The 27676-nt window shown below is 41.4% G+C and overlaps 2 protein-coding genes across 2 annotated transcripts; one reads left to right on the forward strand and one right to left on the reverse strand.

Annotated features, from left to right (window-relative positions):
• Nucleotides 1-1535: 1535 nt before the first annotated feature.
• Nucleotides 1536-18349, reverse strand: ubald1a (UBA-like domain containing 1a). The gene is made up of 3 exons (XM_008314726.3): nucleotides 18073-18349; nucleotides 17453-17512; nucleotides 1536-3833 (listed from the first exon to the last, which is right to left on the reverse strand). Exons 1-3 carry the CDS (start codon nucleotides 18178-18180, stop codon nucleotides 3519-3521), a joined length of 483 nt encoding a protein of 160 aa, XP_008312948.1. The 5' UTR covers nucleotides 18181-18349; the 3' UTR covers nucleotides 1536-3518.
• Nucleotides 18350-18539: 190 nt separating this feature from the next.
• foxj1b (forkhead box J1b) lies at nucleotides 18540-27227 on the forward strand. Its single transcript, XM_025057173.1, has 5 exons — nucleotides 18540-18774; nucleotides 21839-22903; nucleotides 23113-23727; nucleotides 24340-24971; nucleotides 25136-27227. Exons 3-5 carry the CDS (start codon nucleotides 23140-23142, stop codon nucleotides 25398-25400), a joined length of 1485 nt encoding a protein of 494 aa, XP_024912941.1. The 5' UTR covers nucleotides 18540-18774; nucleotides 21839-22903; nucleotides 23113-23139; the 3' UTR covers nucleotides 25401-27227.
• Nucleotides 27228-27676: the final 449 nt, after the last annotated feature.

Consider the following 27676-nt stretch of genomic DNA (forward strand, 5'->3'; position numbering starts at 1 on the left):
TCTACATTGTGGTGTTTGCACAAGAAGCGAGACAGGTGTACTGACAGTCCGCCATCTGTGTGGCTGCACTGTGTCCACACCGTCCACTGACCCAGAAAACAATATCCTGATTTTGTGTGGAGAAGACTCCTACCCTCCGCTGTGCTAACGAGAGCCGCGTCTTCATACAGTGTGCATTCGTACATATGTTTTCAGCCACAGACACAAACACTCATTCAGAGGCTTTGTACTAGAGCAGTAGTTGAAGTCCTGGTAGCTATTTCCAGCCTGAGTGATTTATATTGCGTCTACATCAGCAGTTTGGAGTAAATAAAAAGCAGTGAGTGATATGAGCTGCTACACAACAGCCACAGAGACTGTTTTCTGGGAAACACTCGATGCTAAAGATATCAACAGACTAAAAACAGATACTGTGTATGATTTTGTGGAGGATTGTGGGCTACCAGACCTCAGCATTATCTTTAAAAGACAATTGGACCATTTATTGCTGTCATTAACTTATCATTATTAGCCAACAGCGACCCGGAGTCTCCACTTACTGGCCTTTCTAGTTGGACCGGCCCTGCATTTTTAATGCTATTCCTGTTCCCACATGCTCAGATGCAGAGCGGAGGCTTTGTGCCAGGCCGCCGCCATTCAGCCAAAACACTCCGAGCTCCAGCACACTGTGGCACAGAGAGATCAGCTGAGGAAGATGTAGAGGAGTGGTGAGCTGAGGACATGGAGAACTCTCTGACCTCGCTTCACCACGGTCGCCATTACTACACCACCGGCATGTGGGCGTGGGCGTGTGTGCCCGGTGGGTGTTTATCTCTGGTGACTGCATGTGTGTGGGCAGTTGGGGTTTGTTTGTGTTTACATGGACGCAGAGGAGGATTCACACAGACTGCACAGCTCAAGTCTCTCTGTTCACATTAGTTTTCTTCTTTCTTGGTGTAGGACTTTATTTCCAGCCATTTTGAATGGAGACAGGCGGAAAAGAGAACAATGTTTTAGAACACAATGTCGTAGTTTGGTTGGATGCAGCAGTGCAATGAGGACGTCTCATATCATCATACACCCAACTCTTTAGTGTCCAAAACTGAAGCCTCCAGGTCATAACCAGCCAATCCTCGTCATCCTGATGACATAAATGTAACAATGCCCTGCAAGAGACCACCTTAAACAAACTGAGGCAACTGGACTGTGAGAAACTACAACTGTTGCTTCAGAATGAGGCAGACACACAACAGTCTAGCTGTTACTGTACCACTAAATAATAAAACATCATAAACTGTCTCCACCCACTCGTCAACAAACAACGTCTGAGGTCACTATGGTCTTTGAATGAACTTTGACAGGATCACATTCTCAAAAAGATTATAGACAGACTGCCATGTTTATGTAATGAGCCAGGCTAAACAGCAGTTCCACACCATTTCCACTACAAAACTGGAACAACTCAAAAGGTCAAGACCCTCAATGACCTAATGACGACAGAAAAATGTCATCAATATCCCAACGAGCCCCACCGTCCAGTAAACCATGGACATTAGTTTGACATACAATATTTATTTAGGTTCACAAAAATGATAAGTTAATTATCAGGTAGTCCACAAATATTGTGGGAATGGTCTCATACAGTCATACAAGGGGGTGGGGGGCATTGAGGGAACATACATGAGAAACCATTTAGAAACAGGCCCACCCAGAAACGCTCGGATTTCACCAAATAAAGTACGAACCATGGAGCAACTCAAAACATTAGTTTGGTCTATATTATAAAAAAAAAAAAACTTGGTTATTAAATCATGATTATATCCCTTTATTTTTTTACCTAATCATCTTTGTTTTTAATAAAAAGACCTTCAGCTATTCAAAATATCTTTTTTCTCTCTTCTTTATCCAATGTAAAAATAATTCAAACAAGACTAAACTAAAATAGGGCAGACCCTGATTTTTTTTTTCAATATATTGCCGTTTAACAGGGTCTTCCCCGACGTGTCCCTCAGCTGTCAGTGGACCAGGGAACGGCTGAAAAGTTGAAAACCTAAATGTCATAAAAACCCCTCTGTGGTCGGTCAGACTGAGGGCAGTAATATTTATATATACTGTATATCTGAAAGTAGTCTGTAGTGTCCCCCAAATAGCTAGTGGTGGGCTCCTTCAAGCGGCCCCTCCCCATTCTCATCTCCTCCATTTCTCATATTTCAAACAAGACACTTTGCTCTATTGCATTGTTGTTTAAACTTTGGGTATCACACCCACCCACTGCCACCCCGTCTCGAACACCGCCCCCCTCCCATTAACATGTCTCGACCTCAATGTACGTTTGCTACAAAAGATGTTACACATTTATGAACAGATCATGCAAAGTGGCGATTCTGTTTACAAAGATGGAGTCGTCGATTTTTTTCTTTAGCCATTTTTTTTTCTTTTGGTGCGTTTCATTATATTCTTTTCAAAAGGAAAAAAAAAACAAAAATCAATGTGGGTTTACAAACGAGTTCAAAACCTCCTCGTGAAAACCTCATAACAAGAAAAACAACAGTTAGCATTATAAACCATATTACACTAAAAACCTTTTTCTGCTTTAATAACCCAACAAAAATCTCCAGTGGACAGTTATCATCTGAGTCCAGGTTTAAAACTGTTTCAGAAAAAAAAAGGAAACTTTTTAAAAACATGTCCTGTGTCGGTGGTGGCGATGGTTGGTTTAAGAAGAATCCCTGATTGGCTGAAAAAAGTCAGGTGACCACCAGGTGAGGTAAGAAAAGTCCCAGCTCTGACGATGGGGATGACAGTATGGAGGTGTTTCTTCTGTTGTGTGTTCGTGTGTATGTACTTATTTTGATTAAAAACGCGACCACCCGTTCACATGCGTACACACTCACACTCAAGTGTGTGAGGATTTTTTTTCGAGTCATTCTAAAACACTACATCTCAACGTCCTCTCGCTCCTCATGCAGCACATAAAGTCGCAGAAACAGAGTCACCAGTGACGGAGGAAACAAAAAAATATACACTGGCTTCAAAAAAATGAAAATCTAGACAAAACTGAGAACCAAAAAATGTAAGTCTGCTGCCTTGAATGTCCTTGAACATCACATAGAATCCTTGGGCGTGACAATTTTTTTATATTTCTTTTTTTAGCTCAGTATTTAATAATATTCTCTTATCTATGCATTTACTTAGGAGAAAAACCTAACAAAGATTTCAGTTGCTCTCTTATTACTATGTCTGAGTGCGTGTGTGTGCATGTGTGTTTCTTTTTTGTGTAATTTGTTTTGTGTTAACATTTGCATTGGTTTTCTCTCCTCATCTTAAATTGTCCCTGGTGGGATTTTCTTGGTTTGCGTAGATTCCATCTCATTTGTCCTCTGTCCATTTCCATTTTGGGGAAATAAAAAGACCAAAAACCCCATTTTTTAAAACCCCATTATCTCCTCTCACCCCCCACCCTTCCCTCCCTGCTTCTATACCCTGCTCCCTTCCCTCCCTAGGGCAGTAGGGGGGCTTCATCAGTCCTGTGCCTCCCTTCATCTTTCAGCCTCCATCGCTACGCTAGCCTTCTGCTCAGTGCCTGTGTGCGGGTTAACTCCCGTGGGCCAGGCAGGGCAGGGTTGCGTAGGGGGCTGCCCCTGAGTCCAGAGTCCCTGCGGTGGTTGCTGCACATTAGATGGGATCCCCCAGCCGCCGACCTGGGGGGGCGGAGGTGAAGTGGCCATGGCGGCGGCCATGGGGCTGCCGGCGCTGCTGCTGTTGAAGCTCTCAGATGCCTTCAGTCGTGAAAACATGGTCAATGCGTCCGGGAAGTTTGGGGGTGTTGCTGGTGTGTTGGCTGGGGTGCACATCTGGAAAAGAAGCAGTGCAGAGAGAGTTTATGACATGTGTAGCCTGGTGTATATTATTTACAGGTGATGTGTAAATCATAAATATGAAGACAATAGAATTAGTTTTATGAGACTGTAGAAAATCACCCAGTGTGAAACAATCCTCAACTGTATTTATGCTACAGATGCGATCTATAAAGGATGAAGATTGTTTTCAGTAACTAAAGGGAAATTTAGGGGAAACCCAGCGTCTGCTCTCACACCCCTCCCCACCCTCCACCCCCCAGGGTCCTGATGGTCACATTCAGCTGCTTTGTTTAGATCAACTTCCTGTTATGAGCTAAATTTGATTTAGCCGAGTGATTTAATGTGTTCAGCCCGAGAACAAAATTGGACTGTAGACTCACACACTGTCTCTCTCACACACGCACACACACAGGTCTCCTTGGCCTTCTTACACTCCCCTGTGCTCTGACCTGCTCCGACCCTCCTTTGTGCCAATGATGTTGTTGCTGTGCTGGCAGGAGTTCCTTCAGTGGCTCACCCTGAGCACACACTGAATCATGCACACATACATACACACAGGCAGAAACTCAAACTGACACACAGTACAGCTGCGTGCCAAAAACAACACCGGTCTTGGCACCTTACAGCAGACAAACCATGTGAACAACATGTTTGGCTTTTTTTTGTTTTGCTTTTTCTTTCTAGTCCATTTTTGACTAGGAAAACAACAACCTTCTGTATTCCAGCAGGAAACGAGAGATGGAGTTACATTTAGCAAAAATGTCTGACATCTAAAAATACGAGTCCGGGCCGAGAAGCCAACAGGCCAGTCAACCACATGGCAAAATGATCCCAGATGACCTGTCACAACTGGTGGGAAGAAAACCAACTTGGCACGTGAACAGATGGGGATTGGACAGATTCAATTTATTCCCGACGGTGAGAAGTGACGACAAAGATAACGTATGTGCTGAGGTTAAAATTAATATCCACTCAAATTCAGATGATGTCCTGAGTTATAAAGGATTTTTTCCCATGTTCAAACACTCACTACATATTCCAGGTTGTGTGTTTAGGGAAGCAGGGGGTGGATTTTCAGGAACTGAGAGTCATAAGCTCCGTGAATCAACGACTGGGAATAGCAGCTGCAGTCACAGATGAACAAATAAGTAGCAGCACGTTGGAAAGGAGGAAAAGCTGCTCTACAACATTCCCTGTGCTGACAGCCAGGTCGCAGACTGACCTGTGCTATCTAATCTGACGCCGTGGACTCTGTCGCCCACTGTTCTCAGACCGTGGCACCAGAGAAGAAAGGGGAAACGACTGAGAGTCAGGAGGCAGTGTAATTGGACTACACTGCCCCCCTCACCTTTCCCTCAAAACACTGGGGCTTGCAGGATAGTGCTGATAATAAAACCATGCTGAGCCAAGCCGAAACGAGCCAGAGGTTCTCAGGGTGGCACACTGTTATGAAAGGTGAGAGCGTCCACTGTTCGCTCCGACAGGAAACGCTGGCTCATGTCTCTGAGGCCTGTTTCCTGTTGTAAAAAGACACCCTGGAATGCTAGAGTGACCTCTATGATCTTTCCTGTTCTTAGCCAGCAGTGACACAAGCTGTCTTAAAAAAAACAAAACAACTTCTGATTCTGATCTGTGTGAGTGTGACTTAGGTAGGAAATAATACTAACCTCCAATTCATCTGCCAGAAATAACTAAACAGGAGCCAAAATGCTGGCCTCTGACCTCTTAGATTGTTTACTGAGATGTTTCCATCTGTCTTTCTCATCCATAAACACACACACACACACACACCCAGTAATGAGGAGGTAAAAATATTTACATGCAGTCAGATGACTGGTTTCTAACGACTTCTTCAACCCAAACAATAGATAAATAAAGGGTAAACGTCACGTGGGTGTTGTTTGTATTTTCTTTTTCTCGTTAAAAAAAAGGCACTGTACTGGACTGCACTCTGTGCAGGGGACCTTGGACAGACTAGGACACGAAGACGCTGCAGCTGTCTTCTCTCTGCCAGGCCACTCAGTTTTTGGATCCCACTGCTTATCTGACAGTTTGTCATTGATAAATGTTTCAGCAGAGCCCAGAACTGTCAGCATCACTGCTGCTGCGCTCCAGCCTCCTCCCATCCATATGAAAAACAAACAAACAAACAAACATGTCTTCCACTGGGAGAAGCTTTACAAACAGAATGTTGTTCTCTTAATGTGATTCGTTTGGAGTGTTATCATTACATTATTGTTGATCACTGCTGCACAGGGCCTGGGGTTGAATCAAACTTTGAGCTAATGTGTCACAGGACAAACATGTAACCCACACATATCACCTAGCCAGTGCTATACAATGATTTATTTCCTGGTAGATGTGGCCAGTCAGGCTTACAGTATGTTTCAAACAAACATAATCAATGAAGTTTCGGCACCCCCCACTGGCCTATTTTTAAACAAATCACACTTTAGCTTTGAATTTGCGCTACAACAACATTTGATCTGAATGGTGTTAGAGGAAGATCAATAAAACCACCGCAATTTTTAAATCAGCAGGATTTCCTTCTCACAGACAGACAACACACCGAAACAAATCACACTTTAGCTTTGAATTTACGCTACAACAACATTTGATCTGAATGACAACAGACAACACACCATCGCAGATTAACATTGCAATTAAGCTAACATTAACATTGTAACATTAAGATTGCACTGAAGCAAGGACATAATATTGAAAAAGGTGCTTGGTCATAAGGAGGTTAAAAATCTAACCACCTCCCAGATGAGTCAGTCTGCAGTCACAACATGAGGGTTAATCATTAGTTTGTCAGTCATTCAAAAAAAATCAGGATTGAACACATAAACGTTGAAAAACATGATTCGAGAAACGTGACCTGAACTGAAACTTGGGTGTGGATTGACTATGAAAGTGATACTTAAAGGGATTTATTTAACAAAGAACTCTGTTGCTGTCAGACAGATATCTTTAATTAAATTAATTATTTAAAAATTTAAAACTCTAAATACTGTCGACTTGATGAAAATGAGTCATCCTTTGACTTCTCTACTGATTGCTGACATTGAAGTACGGCATGGGTATGTCGTTAAAAGGGTGTTTGGTGCCAGACAATAAAAAAAAATTTGTAAGACAACTAGTTACATAAGCATTAGCCAAGCGGTAGCCAAGAACAAAACTAAAAGTTTGATGAAAGATTTAAAGCTAAATAGTGGCTAAGATGTAGATGGATTTCCATGCATCCAACCATTCATCATTCTCAGCTGTTGGACGAGAGTGGGGCACACCCTGCTGTGTCAGTCCAGCTGGATATTCACTAAAATATTGTTGTACATTTGCGTCATAATTAATGTTAACCCAGACAGCTGCTAACGACTTCAATAAAGACATATGCTCAAAGTTGTCAAAGATTAAATGCTGCCAGATGTTAACTACATTTGTCTAGTAATTAGCTACAACTGCGTCAACAAATTCAATCAAAACATCTTTGATGTGGGAGAACAGTTTCGGCACTGCAATAATTCTTTTTTTAGGACATAATGTGTCTAATCAACAAATGGGTGAAATTAATGTCTTTTTAAATATTTTACCACCGTGGCAGTATATTGTAAATGGTGACCTAAGTCTTTTGCAGGAACACCACAACACGTAATGCGAGATTTGAGCTTAATTTATTCACACAAACCTCCATCTGTGGGTTTAGTTTGTTAGGTAACCAGAACTGATCTCAATTCCCAGTCAGAACAACACAAACACACTGGTAGAACCTCTCAGGTCGCAGTGTTTTTAAAAAAAGTGTTATTTTTTTAGATGTTCCTAGCACTTGTATCAAGGTAAGAACCTTCTATTTGACATTTAAAGCACATGAGGCACAGAGTCTGTTTGAGCGACCATTTGTTTTAAAACCTACAGATGGAGAGTCAGGGAATAAAAGACAGCGAGGAGCAGTTTGTGTTCAAAACACAGCCAACAGAGAGACGTTGTTATGGCGACAGTTGTTATGAGGAAGCAGTACAGAGATCTGCTGTTCAATGGATGGAGCCACAGAGGCCACAGTCTCCCCAGTTCTGTCCCTTCTTGTATCCAGTCCACGGAACACACGGCTAACTGAGAGCAACCACTCCAAACCTGCCTGGTCTGAGTTGGCAGCGAGGCTCCTCTAAATCTCTCCTGTTTGTGTACATACGTGCACAACTGAATGTTTGTCCACAACACAGACAAGCCGTTTCCACTTCTGGACTACGACTACAGTCCTCTGGAATATCAAGTGAGGATATAAGACCAGCAGTAGAGGGAAAACTGTTCAGTACAGGACTGACCAGGTACGCAGTGGAACCTCAACTGACCGAACTTCAAGCTTCCTCTAAAGTCACACACAACAGTGATGATAAAACCCATTTAAATATACAGTAACATTTAGTCTCTGTAAAACACTTATTATATAAATGATAACTTTAAAGAGTTAAAAACTGTGATGTTTGTGACTGAGTCTGCCTTGCTCAAGGTACAGACAGGCTGCCTTTGTTTAGGAGAAACACAAAGAAAGGAACTGAGTGAAGGGAGGAACCATTCCCATAATAGCGCTTACTTCTTATTTGTTAGAATTTCACAATATCCAAATCATCTTTTTCTAAAGTTCTTGTGAAACCACACTTGAGCTATGTAGCCAAGTCTGTACACATATTTACTGTGTACAACGTCTCTTGTAGGTTTCCCCACATCACTAAAAATCAACATTGGGTTAGAGGACGGTTAGAAGGTGAGGTTAGCATTGGTAAAATACAATCAACAACTGGACCAGAGAGACAGGCTCAAGCTAATAGTAGTCAGAGAGTAATTCTGCAGTATGGAACAACTGTCAGAAAGGTCATAAAATTGTACGCTGGAGATACTACAGGGGAAAATAGGGTGAGCTTAAAGGACATGATGAAGGCATTGCATATTCAAGGTGATTCAAGGTCAAATGAGAAGGTCTGCTGTGGCAAAAGAGAAGAAGGGAGCAGCAAGACGAACAAGAAGATGGTTAAATTGTAATTGAAACACTACCAAAACTAACAAAGGTAGGAAATAAAACATTTTTCTTCATTTTCTTATGATGTGATCAGTTTCATAAACCCATGACATTTTCTAGCTTTCATCTATGTCGTTCTCTCACTTCTCTCTCTCTTCAGTCTGCAGCTCCATCAGTTTACACGTTCATCACCAGCACTTGTGGCACAGAAAGATCTGTGAGACGAGGACGGGGACGATGGTGATGCCAGCATCTCGACGTCTTACACCCTCCTGCACACATTCTCCTTAGTACTGTTTGACAAGCATTTCTTCTATAGTAGAGTAGTAGTAGTAGTATAGTAGTTGGATGAAGCTGTTGGTCATCAAAACGAGGACTTTTTTAAAACTATTTTCTAATATATATGTATAACTTTTATATTTTGTACATGTAACTGTACAAACTTGTCCTGAATACTCTCAGGTGTTGGTCTGTTTCTGTGGAACTGGAACTGTTTACCTACGTTTTGAACAATTTTTAGGAGTTGGTGGAACCAAATTTTCTAATGAGGACCATCAGCGTCATAAATAAATATTTTTGTGAATCAATTTTAAAATGTAACAACTGAGGCTGATGTTTTAGTAAAAGATGCAAAAAAGACAATACTGGTAACTAAAATGTTTGTTTCTTTGCGTCAGGTTGTGAAAAACTGTCTCACACAAACTTGTACAGAACAAAAGTAAACTCTTTGTGTTGTGGAAACTGGAAAAGGATGTTTTGACTTTAACACAGTCAATCTGTAACCTCAGCACAGGATGGTTTGCCAAAAGTACATCTAATCAACATGCTACATGTGCTTGTGTTTGCAGGACTTTTACCTCATTACACTAAATAACACTCTGCTTTGTAGATGACAGAGTTACTGGAAATGGGGCTGCGGACTAATCTTTGATTCATGTAATTGTGGGGCAGAAAGATAAGTGATATAATGTGAGCCAAGTAAAACCAAAAGAAGAACAGAGTGAGATCGGACTGCGTCAACCATTAACTGTATACAATTCTGCCTGCCTGTTAAATATTTATAGACACTCTTATGGCGTGTTTGTACTGTAGCTTTTTGGTGCTGCTGTTCTGCAGTTGGATCTAATGCAAACATGACCTAGTAAAAAAAAAGTGCAGCATGGCAACTATGCAAAACACAACATAGGCGAGTAATTCATTATAGTCAGACAAAAATAGTGCAACTTGTATTTGTGTTGCTTAAAAGAACAACAACAGTGTGCTAAATGTCGCATATGACACTCCAAATCACCAACTACTGTAGCCAACTTAGATATAAATCTGTACACAGATATTGACCTGTGATAGATGTAACACCACTGACTTCAGTCAACAAAAACAACTGATATTTCTGTCAAAATTACCACTGAGTATTAGTGAGTTTAAACACTGTTTACCCCTCTATGAATTTTGATGGATGTCAAGAACATACTACGGTACTTTGATTTACACTTGGAATTGTGCAGTGTGTTTACACATAATACACATGTACTGTACATTGTACATTGGTGTAGCCACGTCACTACAGAAACCAGACCTGCAACCTCATTTCCATCTGTGTTTTATTATCACATCCATCAGCTAAACATCAAGGTAAGAGTTTACTTTTTGCAGGAGTGGCATGATGTGACAGAGCTCCATGTTTTATCCCAAAAAAAAAAAAACATACAGAGGGCTGGGGGTCTGACAGGTGCTGCTGCATGTTTAGAAGAACTGCCTCCCTTACCTCTGACCCCCTGGGCTCTCTTTACCCAGCTCTTAACAGCTGAGCCTGCGTATATCTGCGTGTGTGTTGATATTGTATACACACAGGTCAGCAGCTGGATCTGAGCTCATGAGGGACTGGGTTGATCATTACCCAGGCTGTGGTTTGTTTTTTGTCAGTTTCTGAGACTGTACATTAAAAGGAAGGAGAATCAGCAACAGAGAAAGAAGGAAAACAGCAGTGGAGAACTGGAGGAATCAGGAGGACTGCATGACCAAATGCACTCACTGCACTGCTGACAACAAAGACTAGCTGGCTAACAATAGGTGTTCAGTGGTCCACTCGTATCTAGAAAATGGGGGTTGGCCTGTCAACTGGTAACAGGCTGGCAGGAGAGACTACTAGGCCGAAGGTCACAGCCAGGAAGAAGAAAAACACTCAGGCAGAGTTTGCCAAAAACTTATATAGGTCTCTCGGCTGCACATTTACATTAGACCAAAGTTTGTCTGTTCAACATTCAACGTTTCTCACTTTCACTCCCAATTAGAGAAAAGAATGACGTGGAAATAAAATGCAGCAGCAATGAAAATGTGTCATCATCTTTTGAACAAGTGTCCTGAATACAGTCTGATATTGTAATAAAATCCTCAGTAGTATTTCTTTATTTAATAATCGCTATATGAGTATTTGGTCCATAAAACTAGAATTACTGAAAGTAAACCCAGAAAGAAAAGTTCCTTAAATGTTCAAAGTCAAAAAGTTTTTTTAAGGGAACTGGAGAAATAAAAATGAGGAAAAGTATGGAAAATACTCGCAGCATCAATATTTATTATGTAAGAAAAACGTATAACCTGCACTTTGCAATGTATCCATGTGAGATCAGAGACTGAGTTAAATAATTAAATATCTGTAATGGACTAATCATTTTGAGTTAGGTTGAGTGATTTCTATGATTTTACCACTTAAATGTAAACAAGTTCAGTAAAGCACAGCTTTGGTTGACAACAGACGGAATGTCTAAATATAAGCATTTAGCCTAAAACAACAGACCAGGATGTCATGTTGTTTCCTGATCCCTGGTGTGTGTGTGTGTGTTTGTTTGTAAGTGTATTCCATGCCTCAAAGAAGTCAGTATGAACCAAACCTAAAACTGTCCCACTCAGAAACACAACTGATCCTTGCAATCGTCGTACATAATTTCCCCAATCTCCTTGTCCCTTGAGACTCATTTTTTTTCCTATGCAAGTGAGTGTACAAACATGGCCTTTTGTCTGTGTGTGTGGTTAGGATTCTGGGAAGTTGTGCTCTTGGAAACATGCAGGGCAACACGCTGGAACATGCAGAGCACAGGCCAAGCCCTTTCAGATGTGGTAAAGTACTTGGCATGGCTGTACGCGTGAATGGTGTGCGTGCGTGCGCGCGCACACACACACACACACACAGTATGTATGCAAACCCATTAACAACATTACCAGATCTAGACACAATTAAGTCTGAAACCTAATACACACTGCTACATACAACGGTATTATTATAACACACACACACACACAAAATGACCTTAAACAGCATGAGAAAATAAACTGGACGTCAGCTCATTGTGTTTCAAATTACTTTAGTGAGGAAGTCTGCAGAAACACAGAACACCTTGTCTGGTCTGTGGCAGGGACCTGGGCTGTAGTGTTTGGATCATTGTGTCTTGTATTTAAATACCAGCCATCACCCTACAATTAGCTGAGCTTCATGAGATCCAAACACTCCTCAAAACCAGTGTTTAAACATTTGCTGCAGATCACTAGGTAACAAATTAAGAATATTTTGTTGAGGCTTTGAGACTCGTCCCTTCAAATATGGACTTAGAAGATTGTTTTCTTGCTTTCAAACTGGTGAAACCTTTCTCCTCTGAAGGTAAACAAAACACCAAAGGCTCTAAGAAAATTCATTTTTTCAAATGAGTGTGTTTGCAAAAATATTTACTTTATATGAAAACATACCTGTCTTCTTTATACTTTATATTATTTACCTCTGCCCTCTTAATGTGGTCATAAATAGTTAATATGAAATGGTGACAGTAATTTGTAGGTGTTGTTGATGATATATGATTGTAATTACACCTTTGCTGCTAGCCATTAGACGCCCGACTCTCTTCAGCCAGCTTACTTCTCACAAGAATGGGAAAAAAGGTGGATTTTCGCAATCCTCTTCTTGGACACACCCAGTCACCAGAACCCAGTGTTTGTAGTAACCAAAAACAAACCTATGTGCACAAAACTCCTCCTCACTCACCGTGTGTGTTCACACTGCCAGGAAATAAACCTGACTGTTATCACTTTTACCCTGCGGTGCCCTTTAATGTTTGGTTACGTCACTGAACCCACTGAGCACTAAGAGCTGCAATTCATAAAAAAAAAACGTTTTTTTTTATCTCTATGTGAAATATCTGGTCAATCTGTTACATTTGTGAAACATGACCACAACATGTACAGTATGATAGACATATGGGCTGTTTTACTTTTAAAGTTGGCAACAAGAATCAATGTAGACCGTGTGGAACAACTATTTGAGAAAAGAACACCACAGATTTGAGTTTATCTGCAGGACTGTCATCCTGAGACTTAGTCAAAGGTAAGGAGACTGAAGCATTCAGTCAGCAAAACACAGCGCTTGTACTAAGCAAAAACAAACCTGTGTACACAAAAGAACTCCTTCTTACTATTGCCAGGAAACAGATGTTAAAAAGATCTGACACCCACTTCACTATTTGGTTATGTCACTGAACCCCCAGAGCATCTTAGCAATGGGCTTCATTTAAACCAAGGGGTTTGTTATTTATGATTCTGTTGGAGGTATAATGGGTTTGGTCCAGTTTGAGGAAACAGTTAAAGAGTTTTCAGTTGACGTAGCTGAAATGATTCACTGCCTGCATTCAGCAGATGAATAAGAACCAGAGAAAGGCCTGTTCCACATAATTAAGACAATGTTCTTCACGGTGTTGGAGGGAGAGACGGGTGTCCCTTTGTTTGAATGCAGGAGGTCATTAGAGTGAAAACAAGACACAGACATAAAGTCAGAGGGAAGATATGATTCAGGAGAGAGAGAAGGAGGAATACTTCTACAGTGGATCACTTTTATTACACTGACCTACTAAAGACAATATACTTTTCAACAGCACAACCATGACTCCACTGCAGAGATGCCACATGACTACCTCGCAGTGTATTCTTCGTTCGTCCCAACACAGAACAGAAGAAATTACACACGTGTAAGCCAGCCTTTGTGGTACAGCTTAGTCACATGATGTGTGTGAAGGGGGGACGGGGAGGGGTGGGATCACATGTTCTCAAACAACTGTGGAAGTTATCCAGCTGAGCTACTTCCTGCTCCCTCGATCACATGAGGATTCATTCACATCATTCGGCCTGTAAGTGCCCCTGCAATATAAATGACGGAATATCTGACATTGGTGAGAGCAGACAGCGGAGTGTGAGTGGGTTTTCACTTCCAGACCGGCCCAGTCTAAACCAGGACGACTGAAAAAGGCATATTTCCAATATTCTCTGTCTTTTGGATAAACTAGACCATTTTAGGCAATAGCCCTTCTAAATGCAAGGTGATAATCTGCCTCCAGTTTTCCTGCACCGAGTTAACAATGTACACATTTAAAGAGTGTTTTGAACAGCTGGCATTCCAACTGTGTAAAGAGATATTGTAAACAGGGAGTCAGAAATAACTCAGACTTCACATGAGCAGTGCCTTCAGATGAGCCAAGAACATCTCTGGGAGAGGTTGTTTGCTTAATATTTGATAATTGTGTCAACTTTCAGAAGCATTAGAAATAAACAGAACATTCCAAGTGCGAGTGAACAGGCTGTGATCAAGGAAAAACCCTGCTAGTCATGGGAAGGTGGAGTTAAAAATGAGAATGTATTAACAAGTACCAGGGCGCTGCTGGGGTGTAAGATATACTGCCACCCTTCTGCTGTGAAAGGGTCCATTTTGGGTTGAGATGAGAGTCCCGTCCTGTAGGAATGCGGTGCGGTTGCAGCGTTTGTGTAGACAGGGTGTGTGTGAGGAAAATAACTGAGAAGGAGGAGTTGAGCTGAGATAGACAGGGCTTAAAGATTGAGGCCTCGTCATCTTTTAACGTACTGAAGATGTCAGTCCAAAGTATAGGGATGTGTTTTCTTATAAATACTGCTTTTCTGCACATCATCATGGTGAAAGTTTGTATGACCTATGACCTTTTATATTATGAACCTATTATAGATACAAAACGTATTTTGTCTAGTTTCCCTAACATAAAAACTTCATTAAAATGGGTCTCCAAAGAATAACAACAGAATAAACTAGCTTAGTGAGCAGCCTCCACAAACGCAGTGACCTACATGTTGATCTAAACTAATGTGTTGCCAAGAATTTGCGTCTACAGGCGATCTGCTAGGATTGCTATGGTTGCCAAAATAGAAAAACTAAAAGATGAGTTTGTGGTGCGACGTGGTGTGTGACAGAGTTGTAGCTTTGGGTTGTCTATGTTTACAGTCAACTGAAGAAAAGAATCAACACAAGGACAGACATAAAAACACAGAAAGAAGGATAGATGGGGGATGGAAAGTTAAGAGTGAGAGCGAGCAAAGTGGATTAGATGTGTACACCAACGAACACTGTGGCCTGATAAGCTGCAGGAGGGTTGGACATGCTGCCCTACTGTAGTAATGTTATGACTCACACACAAACTCCCACTGGCTGCATGCTCAAAATATAAATGCAAGCATGGAAGGCAAACAAGGCAAAACATAAGCTGACATACCAGCACGTTATCGAAAAGAAGAAGACGCCAACTAGTGATTATGAAACTTTATTCAGTATCTGCTGTGACAGAGGAGCTCTTATTCACCAAGCTGATCAGAGAACTAGTCAGCTCTTCATTTTTATAATAAAATCGCTTCATCTCTCTCTGTAAGCTATTTTAATGCCAACTGACAATATTTCACTGGACCAAACAGAACACAGTTAAAATAGTGCACACATGCACACAAACAAAGACGTTGGTGTTTCTCTTTTTTGATTATAAGTTTGGTATCAGCTCAGAGTTTCACAGGTGTAGAAAATATATAATTTCATCCCGAACACCTTCTACAGCCATTTCAGGCTCAATCAGAAGACAGCTGTTGGCTGAATGCATGCAGCTGCAAACAATAGAATGTATGCTGCTGAAGACTGCAATAGTGCTAGTGTCTCTTTTATGTCTCCCCCTGTACATGCATTTGTGTGGTCTGGTCTACAGCCCTAAAATGTGCCATTATACCCTTCAACAATAAGTTTGCTCTTTTAGAAATCTCCAGTGACTGTTATGTGAAGGGCAGTAACAACTCAACTACCAAGTTCAATTGCAACAGCACAAGGGGCGTACATGTGTGAGTGGTAGGTTTCCTCTTCCTATAAACTGACATTTTTTCTTTTTACCAAGAAATAGTGGGGCCCTTCTTTCCGTTGTAGGCCACAGTAAATTCAGTTAGATAAAAAGTCATTTTTCTGCATTGATTTACAGCTGTATTCTCTAGTCCAGATGAGCACTTGAAGCATTTCACACTTCAAGTTTGACTTCTTACCAAACAACAGTGCCAGTGGGGGCAGGATGTTGATTAACAACAGTCCTGTTGACAGATGACTATTCCACTAAACAGTAAAACCTGAGCGTACAGCAGACACAGGACTGACATACGTCAAAGAGATGCATAGATCAACTGAATCAATCAGTAAAGCTGAAGCTAACTTAAGTGGTGTCAATTCTTGTGAAAGACTTGTAAACAACTTGTCAACCACAAGCAGTACTTCATTTTAGAGCAACTCTCATGAGACTAGTTGCTGACTGAACTAGTCAGATTTACTGATTTGAAATCCAGATTTTATAGGGGTGTAAAGTAGACACTATAAAGGTGAACACTTATAAGCTTTACAAAGTGGTGACAAAATTACACACAGCTGATAAATCAAATCCTAGAACCTATCTACTCAAACAAATACAGAATCACAAACATGGGATCACAAGGGATAATATATGTTGACCATGTGTAGAAACAGATTTCTCTCTCATGTAAAGATACGGGAATGTACGACTTAACAGGACTCTGTTTCTTAACTCTGTTTCTGTTTGATACTTTGTCATTATGAATATATTTGTTCTACTACACTTTGCGTTTAATCATGTTTTTTGGTGACTTTCTTTCTTTTCTTTCCTCCTAACTCTTGTTTAAACATGTAGAATTACATTTTGTACTGTCAGATGCATGTAAACATGCATCAGAAGTTATTTTTTTATTTATTAGAAAAATCCCATGTTTTATTTAAGAAATTATTCAGAGATAGACAATAGGGCACAATGGCATGTTGTGACTATTTTGAACTGCATGGTGAAGTAAAAAAAAGTTGTGCACTTACTCCAAAATGCAGCTAGAAGGTTTCATTCTGACAACATGTACATCTAAACCAAGCATTAGCGCTTCATCTCTCTCCTGTTTTTCTCTCTCTCCCCCTCACTCTCTCACACACGCAGTCTCAGAGTGTTGCTGCTGCAGCTGCATGCCTGCCCTGTGTTTATTTCTGGAAGCTCACAACATGGCCGACATGTGCTTTGTTATTGTTAGTACAACATCATCCCTGCTGGCCTATAGGGGCCGTTTATTAGCCACATCCCCTCCAATACAACATGGTGGACTCCTAGAAATAACAGCTGGAAAATACATTTCATACGAATGCAATAAAAACGAAAAAAACGAGTATAAAAATGCATGTCATTGTTAACATTGTCATTCTTATTCCCACCACCTTCCGTCTACTCCTTCTCCATACACTCACCATTTGATGATGATGGCCGTATGGAGTATTTGTTTCTTGAAAAAAGGCACTGAGTGCAGTCTACAACAAAAACACAGAGAGACGAGGTTAAATTATTATCATTATAAGATGTATCAAAGTAGTGGCAATCGCACCTCTTAAAAACGCATTTAACCATTTCAGTGTTGACATTAACCACAGAGATAACAGAAACACGATACAATAACGTTCTAAATACTCGGTGTGCTCCGTTTAAAATACTATAGCCGTCTTCTTAATTGCGTAATAACAGGACTTGGCCTCGCCTGTTCGTCGCTGTCATGTGTCGGATTACAGTATTTAATCTGGAGTAAAGTCTAATTGGATATGCAGGCTGCTGCATGGCTGTGTATCCGTGTCCCACTTGTTTAGATTGGGGGTGCAATATATATCTGAAATAATGAAATGACATTCAAAAGTACACCGTTGTTACGCGAAAAAAGGGGAAGTGGTAACTAACAGTAACGCTTTTGTGCTTGTTGCAGTGGCTTTTAACAAGGGAAGGCTAAGCTACCGATCGGCCAGACATAAACATGATGTCTTCGTATCAAGTTAAAAATATGCATACTAAATAAAAGGGTGTATTGGAGATTTCCATTTACCTCGAACTGCCAGTGTGCCGCCTGCAGGAGTTGCTTCGCCTGGTCTGCCGCACAACCCGCCGTCAGGACGAACTGGTTAATCATGACTTGATGTTTAAGTTCATCCATTTTCGACGAAGCCCGTTGTCCTAAAGTCGTGGCGGCTGACACACTCGAAGCGGACTCTTTTCAGTCGTTAATCCTCTTCGTTTCCCTTTCCTTTTCTCTCCTTCTCTTTCTTCACAATACTCCGCTCCCCTGCCTTCAGTCGTCCACCATTACAGCCGGTTGAGCAAACACAAATATTTACTGTAGGAGCGGTAGTGGAAGGAACGTGGCGTGATTGACAGAGACCGTTAGCCAATCAGGAAGTTGCGCTACCCATGGGTGGGACTTATGTTGTGGCGCAAGCGGATGATCTCGTGCGTTCTTCAGTCGATTTAAATTTGACAGTTTAAAACGTTTCATATCGAAACTGTTTCGCCTCCAGTTCTGCTTTATTGACTTTTCATTGAAAAGTTCACGTGGCGTCCACGGCACAGAGAGCGAACACGTACTCATCGAAGCTTCCTGTCCTCCGTGAGGAAAAGGGTTTTGTTTTGGACTACAATTCCCGCGACCTCCCGCTTTGTTTGTTGAGGTGCAGAAAGGCAGACTTTTGTGAATGACGGGTGCTCTCGTCCAATTCCCTCGCTGCGCTCTGTCACCATCTTTCCAAATATGGTAAACAAAATTCACTGCCGCCAATTACATCGCTGCGAGTGAAGTTTTGGAACAGACCACTGCTGAACATGGCCACTAATGTTCACGATGACTTTGCCCCTACTTACATGCAAACTGTCTTTTTTTTTACACTTAAGCACTAAATTGTTTCCCGAAGACTAAATCGTTGCTGCCTAGTGATACACATTTTAGTCCTATGGCCTGGATGTATAATTTGCCAACACATTATCAAAACAAAACTTAACTTGTGTAAAATAGCTACTAAATCAGCTGCGGTTTGAAAAAAAAAAAGTAACATCTTTAGTGGGCAAGACATAGGAAGCTGTGAAGTAGACAACTGAGTAGAGATTTATAGACCAAATTTAAAATGAAAATCCATTGCTGCTAATACACTACAGGAAGAGGGATAATTATTGTGAATATAAATGTATCAATTATAATCAAATATAAACAGAGTCTTCCTATTTATGCTAGTGTTTTTACATTTATGAATGTCCTACTATCAAAGTTCAACTTGTTTTGAATTACTTATGTGAGTCAGTCAGTCATCTAACAGGAAATGGTGGTTTCAACATCAGCTTCACAACTGGCTGTTTGCCATTTAGCCTTTGGGTCGCTCAGAATTATGGGTAACTGAGCTGTAAACATTGCTTCGTCAAAGGCGTATGTGGCAGCTTTAGCAGTGCATATTGAAGTATGAAGGTTAAATGGAGACCCCTGCTGGTTATATAATGCGCTTGGAGGAAATACTTATATACGCCGTGCTGGGTGATATGAGGTCATTGACATTTAGGGCAATACAATCTTTACATTCATATTACTCTGAGGTTGCCTGTTAATTTTCTTATGTGACCTTTGGTACTTTAGTTAACTAAACAAATCTGTTTGGTGCTGTTTGAGTAAACCACATCCATTGTTAGGCATGACATAAATATGACAAAGACCTTATAGAGTACAGGTAAAATGATCCAAAAGTTTGCCATAATCTCATAAAAAAGATAATCTCAAGTGATCTCAAAAAAGGCTAAATGTTAACCAGAAAGTTAAAGATAAGTGAGGGTTAACCTAAAAGTTATAAAAACCATTGACAGCATTACTCATAAATGTTGGCATATAATTAACCAAAACAGCTACGCAAACATAGCTAAACAAAAGCAAAAGACAAAACATTACTAAACACTAACCCAGATAATGCTAAAAGGTAGTGAGCTGCAATAGCCAAGATGACTTTTTTTAAATAGTTGTTTAAAATAGACCTTTTATCTTAATCTTTACTAACCATATATATATAGTGTATAATTGAAAAGGTAAAAAGTCATAAAACATAAGCTAAAAGCTAAAAAAAAGTACCTGAAAGTTAGCAAAGAATTGGCCTAAAGGATAGCAACATGGTTCCCAAAAGTAACCAAAATATAAGAAACTTGGTTAAACAAAGCCTACACCGTACCTTAGTGCATAAAGAGCATGGATACATGGTTATGTGACATTAGATGCTGCTAATATTGTGTGTCAAAAAAATAGATGGTGTCTTATGTCTATCTGTTTGTCTCAGTGTTTATAGTTTTTTTATTGGAGGACATACATTTAAAGACATTCTCAATTAAGATCCTTCTAAAGGTTAATAGTGCTATTAGCAAGAAATACATAGTGCTTTATCGGGCTCCAGTACTGACTTTCTGCTCACTAGTTGCAATGTTTCATACTGTGTGTGAGCACAGGGACTGTTGAAGTAGGGAGAAAAGCTAGGGAACAATAAGAGCAGCTGTTTAAACATTTACCTGTCTCAGTAGCAAACCCTTTTGTCAAGACCCTGAACAAACCCGGAGACGTTTTAAAAATCTAACCTCCTTGACAGGATGCAACAGCTGGCCTGACGGATGCATGGCTGTGAAGTGTTGAACAGCAGAGGTGTCTTTTGCCACTCATCCTTTTCTTAGTGTTCAGCAGTGAATATTAGACAATGCCAGACCACAAAGGCAAATGTATTCATAAACTGTTGGGGGAGAAAAGAAAGATGGATGTAACAACCTCAGGTTCAAAGAGATAGGACCAACATTTAGCATGTGTGTGGGCAACAGTCCCTTAAAAACAAACGATTATTTCTTTCTGAATAAACTTAACTATTATGTTGCAGCTTCATGTGCTTACGCCTTGTTTTTATTAAGTGGAAACTACACTTCATAAACATAGAGGAAAACAACACGTTGAATACATTATATTTTATTAACGCAGTCTGAAATGGATGATTTTCTTTTTTGACTTTTAATAGGATATTTTAATCGCTCTGTGTAGCAGTTCGGTAGTAATCCACTGTGTGGCAGTGTTTCCACATAATTCACGCAAACGACGCTGTGATCACAAACGGTGAAGATGTTAAACAAAAAAGTATGTAAGAAACACAACACTATAAAACGAATTATTATACATTTTAATGCTTCTGTTATGCATATTTTTACTTTATATGTATAGGAGACATACGAATAATATTAAGAGATGTGTTTGTTTGTCTCGGGTGGAATTAATATCTGAAGTGTTTGGAAGTTAGTGGGTCACATGACAGAAATAGTGAAGAAAGGACGTACATTTTTTTTACTATATTCAAAACAAAGAAAAATCCATCCATCCATTCATTTACATCCGCTAATCAGTTACCAAGTCGCAGGGGCAGCAGTCACATGACCGCCACCCAAATCACACTGTATGCACCGTACCAACCCCCCTGAACCTTCCTGCGGGTGGTGAGTCCACTGGAAGGTGAACAAAAATCCAATCAAATTTTCAATTAAATCTGTTCTTTATTTACAATAGTATAAGGAATGGGCGTCTGTTTGGAGTGACCGGGTCACATGTTGCATAACGTAGACCACGCTAAAAACGATACATTTAAAATGTATTCGTAGTCCCTACATTTAAAATCAAACCCATTTAGAACGGATATCAACAGAAAATGAAAATTGTATGTGTCATATTTATTTTGGAGATAATTATTTGTTTTAAGGTTGATGTTTTGTGTACGAAAAATCACTTTCACTTTAGAATCCTCTAACGCTTTTCTTTTTTGCAGGTGCAAAAGTGCGCAACTAGCGGGACCCGTGGCGCCACCAGGGTGACAAAGGTGGAGGTGGAGGAGAAAGAAGAGTCGTGCAGAGTTCATGTTTCACACCAACATGGAGATTAAAGACAGAGTTTCTGTGTGACAGCACTGAAGTTCACAAAGCAAAATACATTAAAATGGAAGCGATATAAAAGTGGAAAGAACTACAGTTCTGAAATTCTATCGAGCACTTCATGGTACACAGTACAAAACAAAACGGGAAAAAGTGGTTGGTGCTATTGCCTCCCTGTATGTACTGTATGTTGTCTCTCTGTGGTGGTGAACTGTTGTGATTGGATCCAGCGACCTCAGAAATGATTAAGTGGAACAATATAAATTAATGTAATTCCAAACTCAGGACAACCTGAAGGAAGATGACGCACACTGGAAGCACGTGGTTTGGTCTACTTAAATGACACGTTTTAGTATGTATTATAAATATAATATAAAACACATCAATGAGAATGCAGCGATGTTCAGATTTATTCATGGTATTGGATCTCAATAAAGCTGGGCTGTCAGATTTGTTTGTCTGTAAAGTAAATCTGTGAAAAGGCATCACTGTAGCACCTGCCGCTGAAATGTGTGTGTAGGCCAGTGATGGAAAGGTGCGTGAATGTTTGTGTGTGTAACAGAGAGAGAGTGAGAGAGAGAGAGAGAGACGCAGCCAATCAGAAGTCCCCCCTGGCAGTTAAAGGGATGGTGGGCAGTCTCTCGGGCTTTAAGAACCACTTGTTTTACGACCTTCACGTATCTTCACGTCTTATTCACCTCCTACAATCACACTGGTTCACGGACTGCAGGATTTAAAGTCGGACTGGTGTGGAATGTATCTGCCCTAACTTCTCCCCGTCTTTACCTCGAGCTGAACTACTACTGAACATCGCGCTCCTCCCGCGGCACTTGTTGCGCAGAGACCAGATGCGCTGCTGACAGAGGAGAAGAGAGGAGACTAGAGGGGAGGAGAGGAGAGAAGGAGAAACCCTCTGCAACAGGTGCACACGGAGCATCTCCTGCAGAGAGGCTGCACCCGAGGTAACAGGATTATCATGTTTGCTGTTTGTGGCTTTACGTTCAGACTTCTTTTACACACGATGGATGCGTATCACATACATTAGGGTTTATTTGTATTGTGTATAAGAGGGAATACATATGCAATTAATAACTAGGTGTTTTTGTTGTTTTTGTTTTAGGACATAATACAACTTTAAATGCTGATCTGAACATTCTCTGGTTGTCTTCAGATCCTAATCGTTGCGCACAGAACCAGGATGCCGGTCCTGACGAGCCCAGACATCGCCAACAAGTTTAAGGAGAAATGGATGGCGGTCTACCCGGAAGACCAGGTACAAGGTCCCGACTCTATCCCTATGGACGACAGTCTCACCAGTCTCCACTGGCTCCAGAATTTCTCCATCCTCAGCGCGGACCCGGAGCGACCTGCCGGCCTCGGACCGGGGTGTCCGTTCTCTCAACAGCAACTCTTTCTCAAGAGGCTCGGTTTCCCCACAGGAGGCACAGACTCTCCTTCCAGCCCCCCGGCCGGGGACACCGCAGCTACGGGGATGCCTTTGTACCTCGGGAGCCCCGTCACCTCCGGCAGCGACTCCACGGCGGCACCGCGCTTCGCCAGCTGCGCACGGTCCGCGAACGGCTACCCGCAGATCCCCATTCAGCCGAGTCCTCCTGCCGAGGTCGACTACAAAACTAACCCTAAGGTTAAACCGCCCTATTCCTACGCATCTCTCATCTGCATGGCCATGCAGGCCAGCAAGCAGCCCAAAGTGACACTGTCCACCATCTACAACTGGATCACGGAGAATTTCTGCTACTACAGACACGCGGAGCCCAGCTGGCAGGTAACCGAGCCCGGATGGGTGTCCTTCTATTATTAATGAGTCAGAGAAATGACGAGGTGAGGTGAGGGGGGGAAAGGGTAAGCATTTGACTCCAGTGTCAACATTAGACACCATAAGTTCTTCGAAGGGGCCTTTTGTGGCCTACATTAGGATGAACATGTCAGGAGATGGAGGTGAAAATGATTCCAAAAAATAACATCGAAAATAATATGTCATCTTTAAAGAGATGCTGATTTCTCCATGATTACAATTCTGCTTCCATTCAGTTTTTAATGCAATGCGAGAGTTTGACATTTCCATCTTTTTGTCTAAGGGGAATGGTGATGAAGCAAGAGAAAGCAAGTGTGTGTGTGTGTGTGTTAATGAGGGCTCCTGAGAGAGATGGCAGCTAAGCACAGCTGATCATGTTTGAAATGCACAGAGCTGCCCGTTACTCCTCAGTCTAATTAGGTACATTTGCTCTCCTATATAAACAACAATACACACCCGCCTCCTCCCGTCCTCTCATCTGGTCTCCTTCACAAAGACAAAGTGGCCTTTGTCGCAGCTCTGGACCAATGGAGATTTTACTTGATATGTTTTCTTTGTTTCCTTCTTTTCTCATTGTCACAGAACTCCATTCGCCACAACTTGTCCCTCAACAAGTGCTTCAAAAAGGTCCCCAGACAAAAGGACGAGCCGGGGAAAGGAGGCTTCTGGCAGATTGATCCTCAGTATGCTGATATGTTTGTCAATGGTATCTTCAAACGCAGGAGGATGTCTGCTAACCAGTACAGCAGCAGCAGCGTTGGCACACAGAGACAGAGCAAACTGGTCCAGGGTTATCACAGCCCCCAAAATGGCTGTGACTACCAGACGGTGGGCGGCAAACGGAAGCACCTCCCCTCCTCAAACAGCAACAAGGTGATGAGGTTCACAGAGTCTCCACTTTTAGGCACAGAAGCCCGTAGAGCTGACATCCTGAGGGGGGACTTTGACTTGGCTTCCGTGTTCGACGACGTTCTCAGTGGGGATTGTAGCACCTTTGAGGATTTGGACATCAACACAGCGCTGAGCTCCCTGGGTTGCGAGATGGAGGTTTCCATGCAGGGGCGGCAGCAGCACACAGCAGGTCTGGGGAGGTGGTGTGGTGGAGGCGACCTCACCGGTGCAGGTGAGAGCCAGCACCTGAGTCATCATCAGTCCTACGGTTATATGGACTTAAGTGCTCCTTCAGTGGAGTTCTCAGTCAATCTGGGAGAGCTGCGCAGCTGTCACAGCAGCAGCAGCAGCAGCAGCAGCAGCAGCAGCAGCAGCAGCAGCAGCAGCAGCAGCAGCAGCAGCAGCAGCAGCAGCAGCAGCAGCAGCAGCAGCAGCAGCAGCAGCAGCAGCAGCAGCAGCAGCAGCAGCAGCAGCAGCAGCAGCAGCAGCAGCAGCAGCAGCAGCAGCAGCAGCAGCAGCAGCAGCATCAACTGGACCAGGATCAGCTGCTTCAGAGCCACAACCAGCTGCAGCAGTTCGACGAGCCCTCCTCGCTGTTCCCAGAGCGACCTGAGGAGGCGATGCTGCAGCCCTGGGAGGAAATCAAAGAGGAGGCGCAGGCAATTCCACTGACTCTGGATCAAGGCTTTGGTCTGTGTGAGGGATTCTTCACAGAGATGCAGCCATGGGAGAGAGTGGAGGCTTTTCTGTGACTCTGAGCCCAAATCTCCCTGACTCTTAGAAAACTAGGCCAGTTATCCAACTGTAGTGGGTAACACTGAGGACTGAGAACTAGAGGTGTATCAGCATGCCTTCCAATCATGGTCATGTCAAAGGTGTCTTGAGCTTGAACTGTGAAACCAGCCAACAACATTCCTCTAAAAATGACTCTACAGTATGGGAGCTAACATGATTAAGGACCTGTATTCTCTGTCAGGTGGAGGACGATAAGGGTGTGTTTGCACTTGTCTTGTTTGGTTCGATTAAAACCAACGTAAACCCAACAGCATTAGTCTCACTAATGCAGTTCAGTTAAACATGTGTGAATCCAACCACCCACTCCCAAAACCCTGGGGTCTGACCTGCTTCAATACAGTTTTGGTGATCTGTGTATGTCATACTGACCAAACAACATCTCACTCCATCATAAACACAACAAATCACCGAAAAAAGAAACTGTCCAATCAGATGCAGGCCTCACCCATTTGACTTAATAAATCCTGTGGCAAAAGCGAGTCACAAGTGGACCAAACTAAATGTGTCATTTCCTGCTTCAGTTCACACTGAGCTGTGTAGAGCTGGGACATTAAAACTTTGTTTAAACTAAATTTAAGTTTTGTCCAGAACGACAACGTCAGGATGTAACAACAAAGACAAACAGCTGAACCTTGCGCAAATGGAAATGTGTTAAGTTAAAAACAACAACAACAACATGTACATAAAGAATATGAACATAGACTCACCTGTGAAGGAGCTGGTGATGAGACACCGTTGTGAGCTGTGGCAGCAACTGGAGAAAACAAACAAAAACACTTCCTCAGTAAAAGTAAACAGTACAGTAAGACACTATTTTTGCTACATTATCAGCTAACGTTTTTTACTAACCCGCAGTGAAATCATCATGTCAGCTTCATGATGATGAAGAGGGAAAGGAGAGATGAGAAAGTCTGAGATTCGAAAACAACCACTTACATAGTCAATCTAATATATATGATACACACACATATATATATATATATATATATATATATATATTTACTAAGGTGTATAGGGACAGTGGCAGGGGTGGGTTGCCATTTGTCTACAGTTATGTATTGCAAAGCAAAAACTAAATGAAGGAGCTGAAATCAAACATTATGCACTTTGATAGGCAGCAGTTTTAGGAAATGACAGCTTTTTTATTGGAAAATGGTGGGATTTTTAAAAAATAAGTTTACTGACCATAACGTATGATGCATACATATATGCTGTAACTGGGGTTTCTTTAAAAGAATGAACTGCAATAAGTTGAGTTCCCTATATCATTTTTCACTTTCTAGATTTAAATATTTACATATATACATATAAGAAGAAGGAAATGTGTTGGTTATAATTTGCCATAATTTGTCGATCAAGAATATGCAGTTTTTTTTGTTATATTTGTTTTGATTATTGATTTTTAAAAAAAGAAGACGGTAGCATTTTCTGTCACTGGGTGATGGATCTTTTTTGTCATTATTAACTTTAGTGTAAATGTAATTTTTTCTAAAGGGGGGTGGGTGGGTGGTTGAATGGGTTCTTTCCACCAATCTGCGTTTTACATGGTGTATGAGAATAACAATGGCTGGGTGTGGGTAGAGAAGTGATGAGCAGAATCATAATTCTTACTGTTTAGACCAGATTCTTTTCTTATTGTATCATATTGATCAAGTTTGCTACAAACCCTTTTTGATCTTACCTTGTTGTTTTTTATTTTTACTTTTAGTTTAAAAAACCTGTTTCAAAATGCAATCATGCCTCGATGCAATAAATTGTGTCAAAATAAAAAATGGAGAACAATAACATAATCATGTTTCCTTGAGTTTCTATGGTTGAAAAAAAAAAACAACTCATGAAGGAATGCAAAAGTACTACAGTGTGGTGGAGAGTACTGCTGCAGCAGCAGGACATGTCCATCAGGGTTTATTATTAATCTGTAGGAACAAGTCTGAACTTGCTGGGCATTAGAGGTCAAACATACAACACACGCTCTGAAAGGGTAGGATCCACCAGTGTATGGGCTAGTGAATACTATGGGTTGGTTTTTACATTGTTGGAAAACACAATGTTTCTCTTGGTCAGAGTAACTTAAAAAAATAAAACAATTCATCATCAGGAGGCTAGGTGTTTTGGTTAGGTTTTAACCCAGTTTTATTGAAGTACTCTATAATATACTAGAACTAGATGAAAATATTTAAAGACAAACAGTAGAACTCCTAATACTTTTATATTAGGAAAAGTGATCAGCTAA

The sequence above is a fragment of the Cynoglossus semilaevis genome, chromosome 8, assembly GCF_000523025.1.
Source record: "Cynoglossus semilaevis isolate Cse_v1.0 chromosome 8, Cse_v1.0, whole genome shotgun sequence".
Taxonomy (NCBI): Eukaryota; Metazoa; Chordata; class Actinopteri; order Pleuronectiformes; family Cynoglossidae; genus Cynoglossus; species Cynoglossus semilaevis.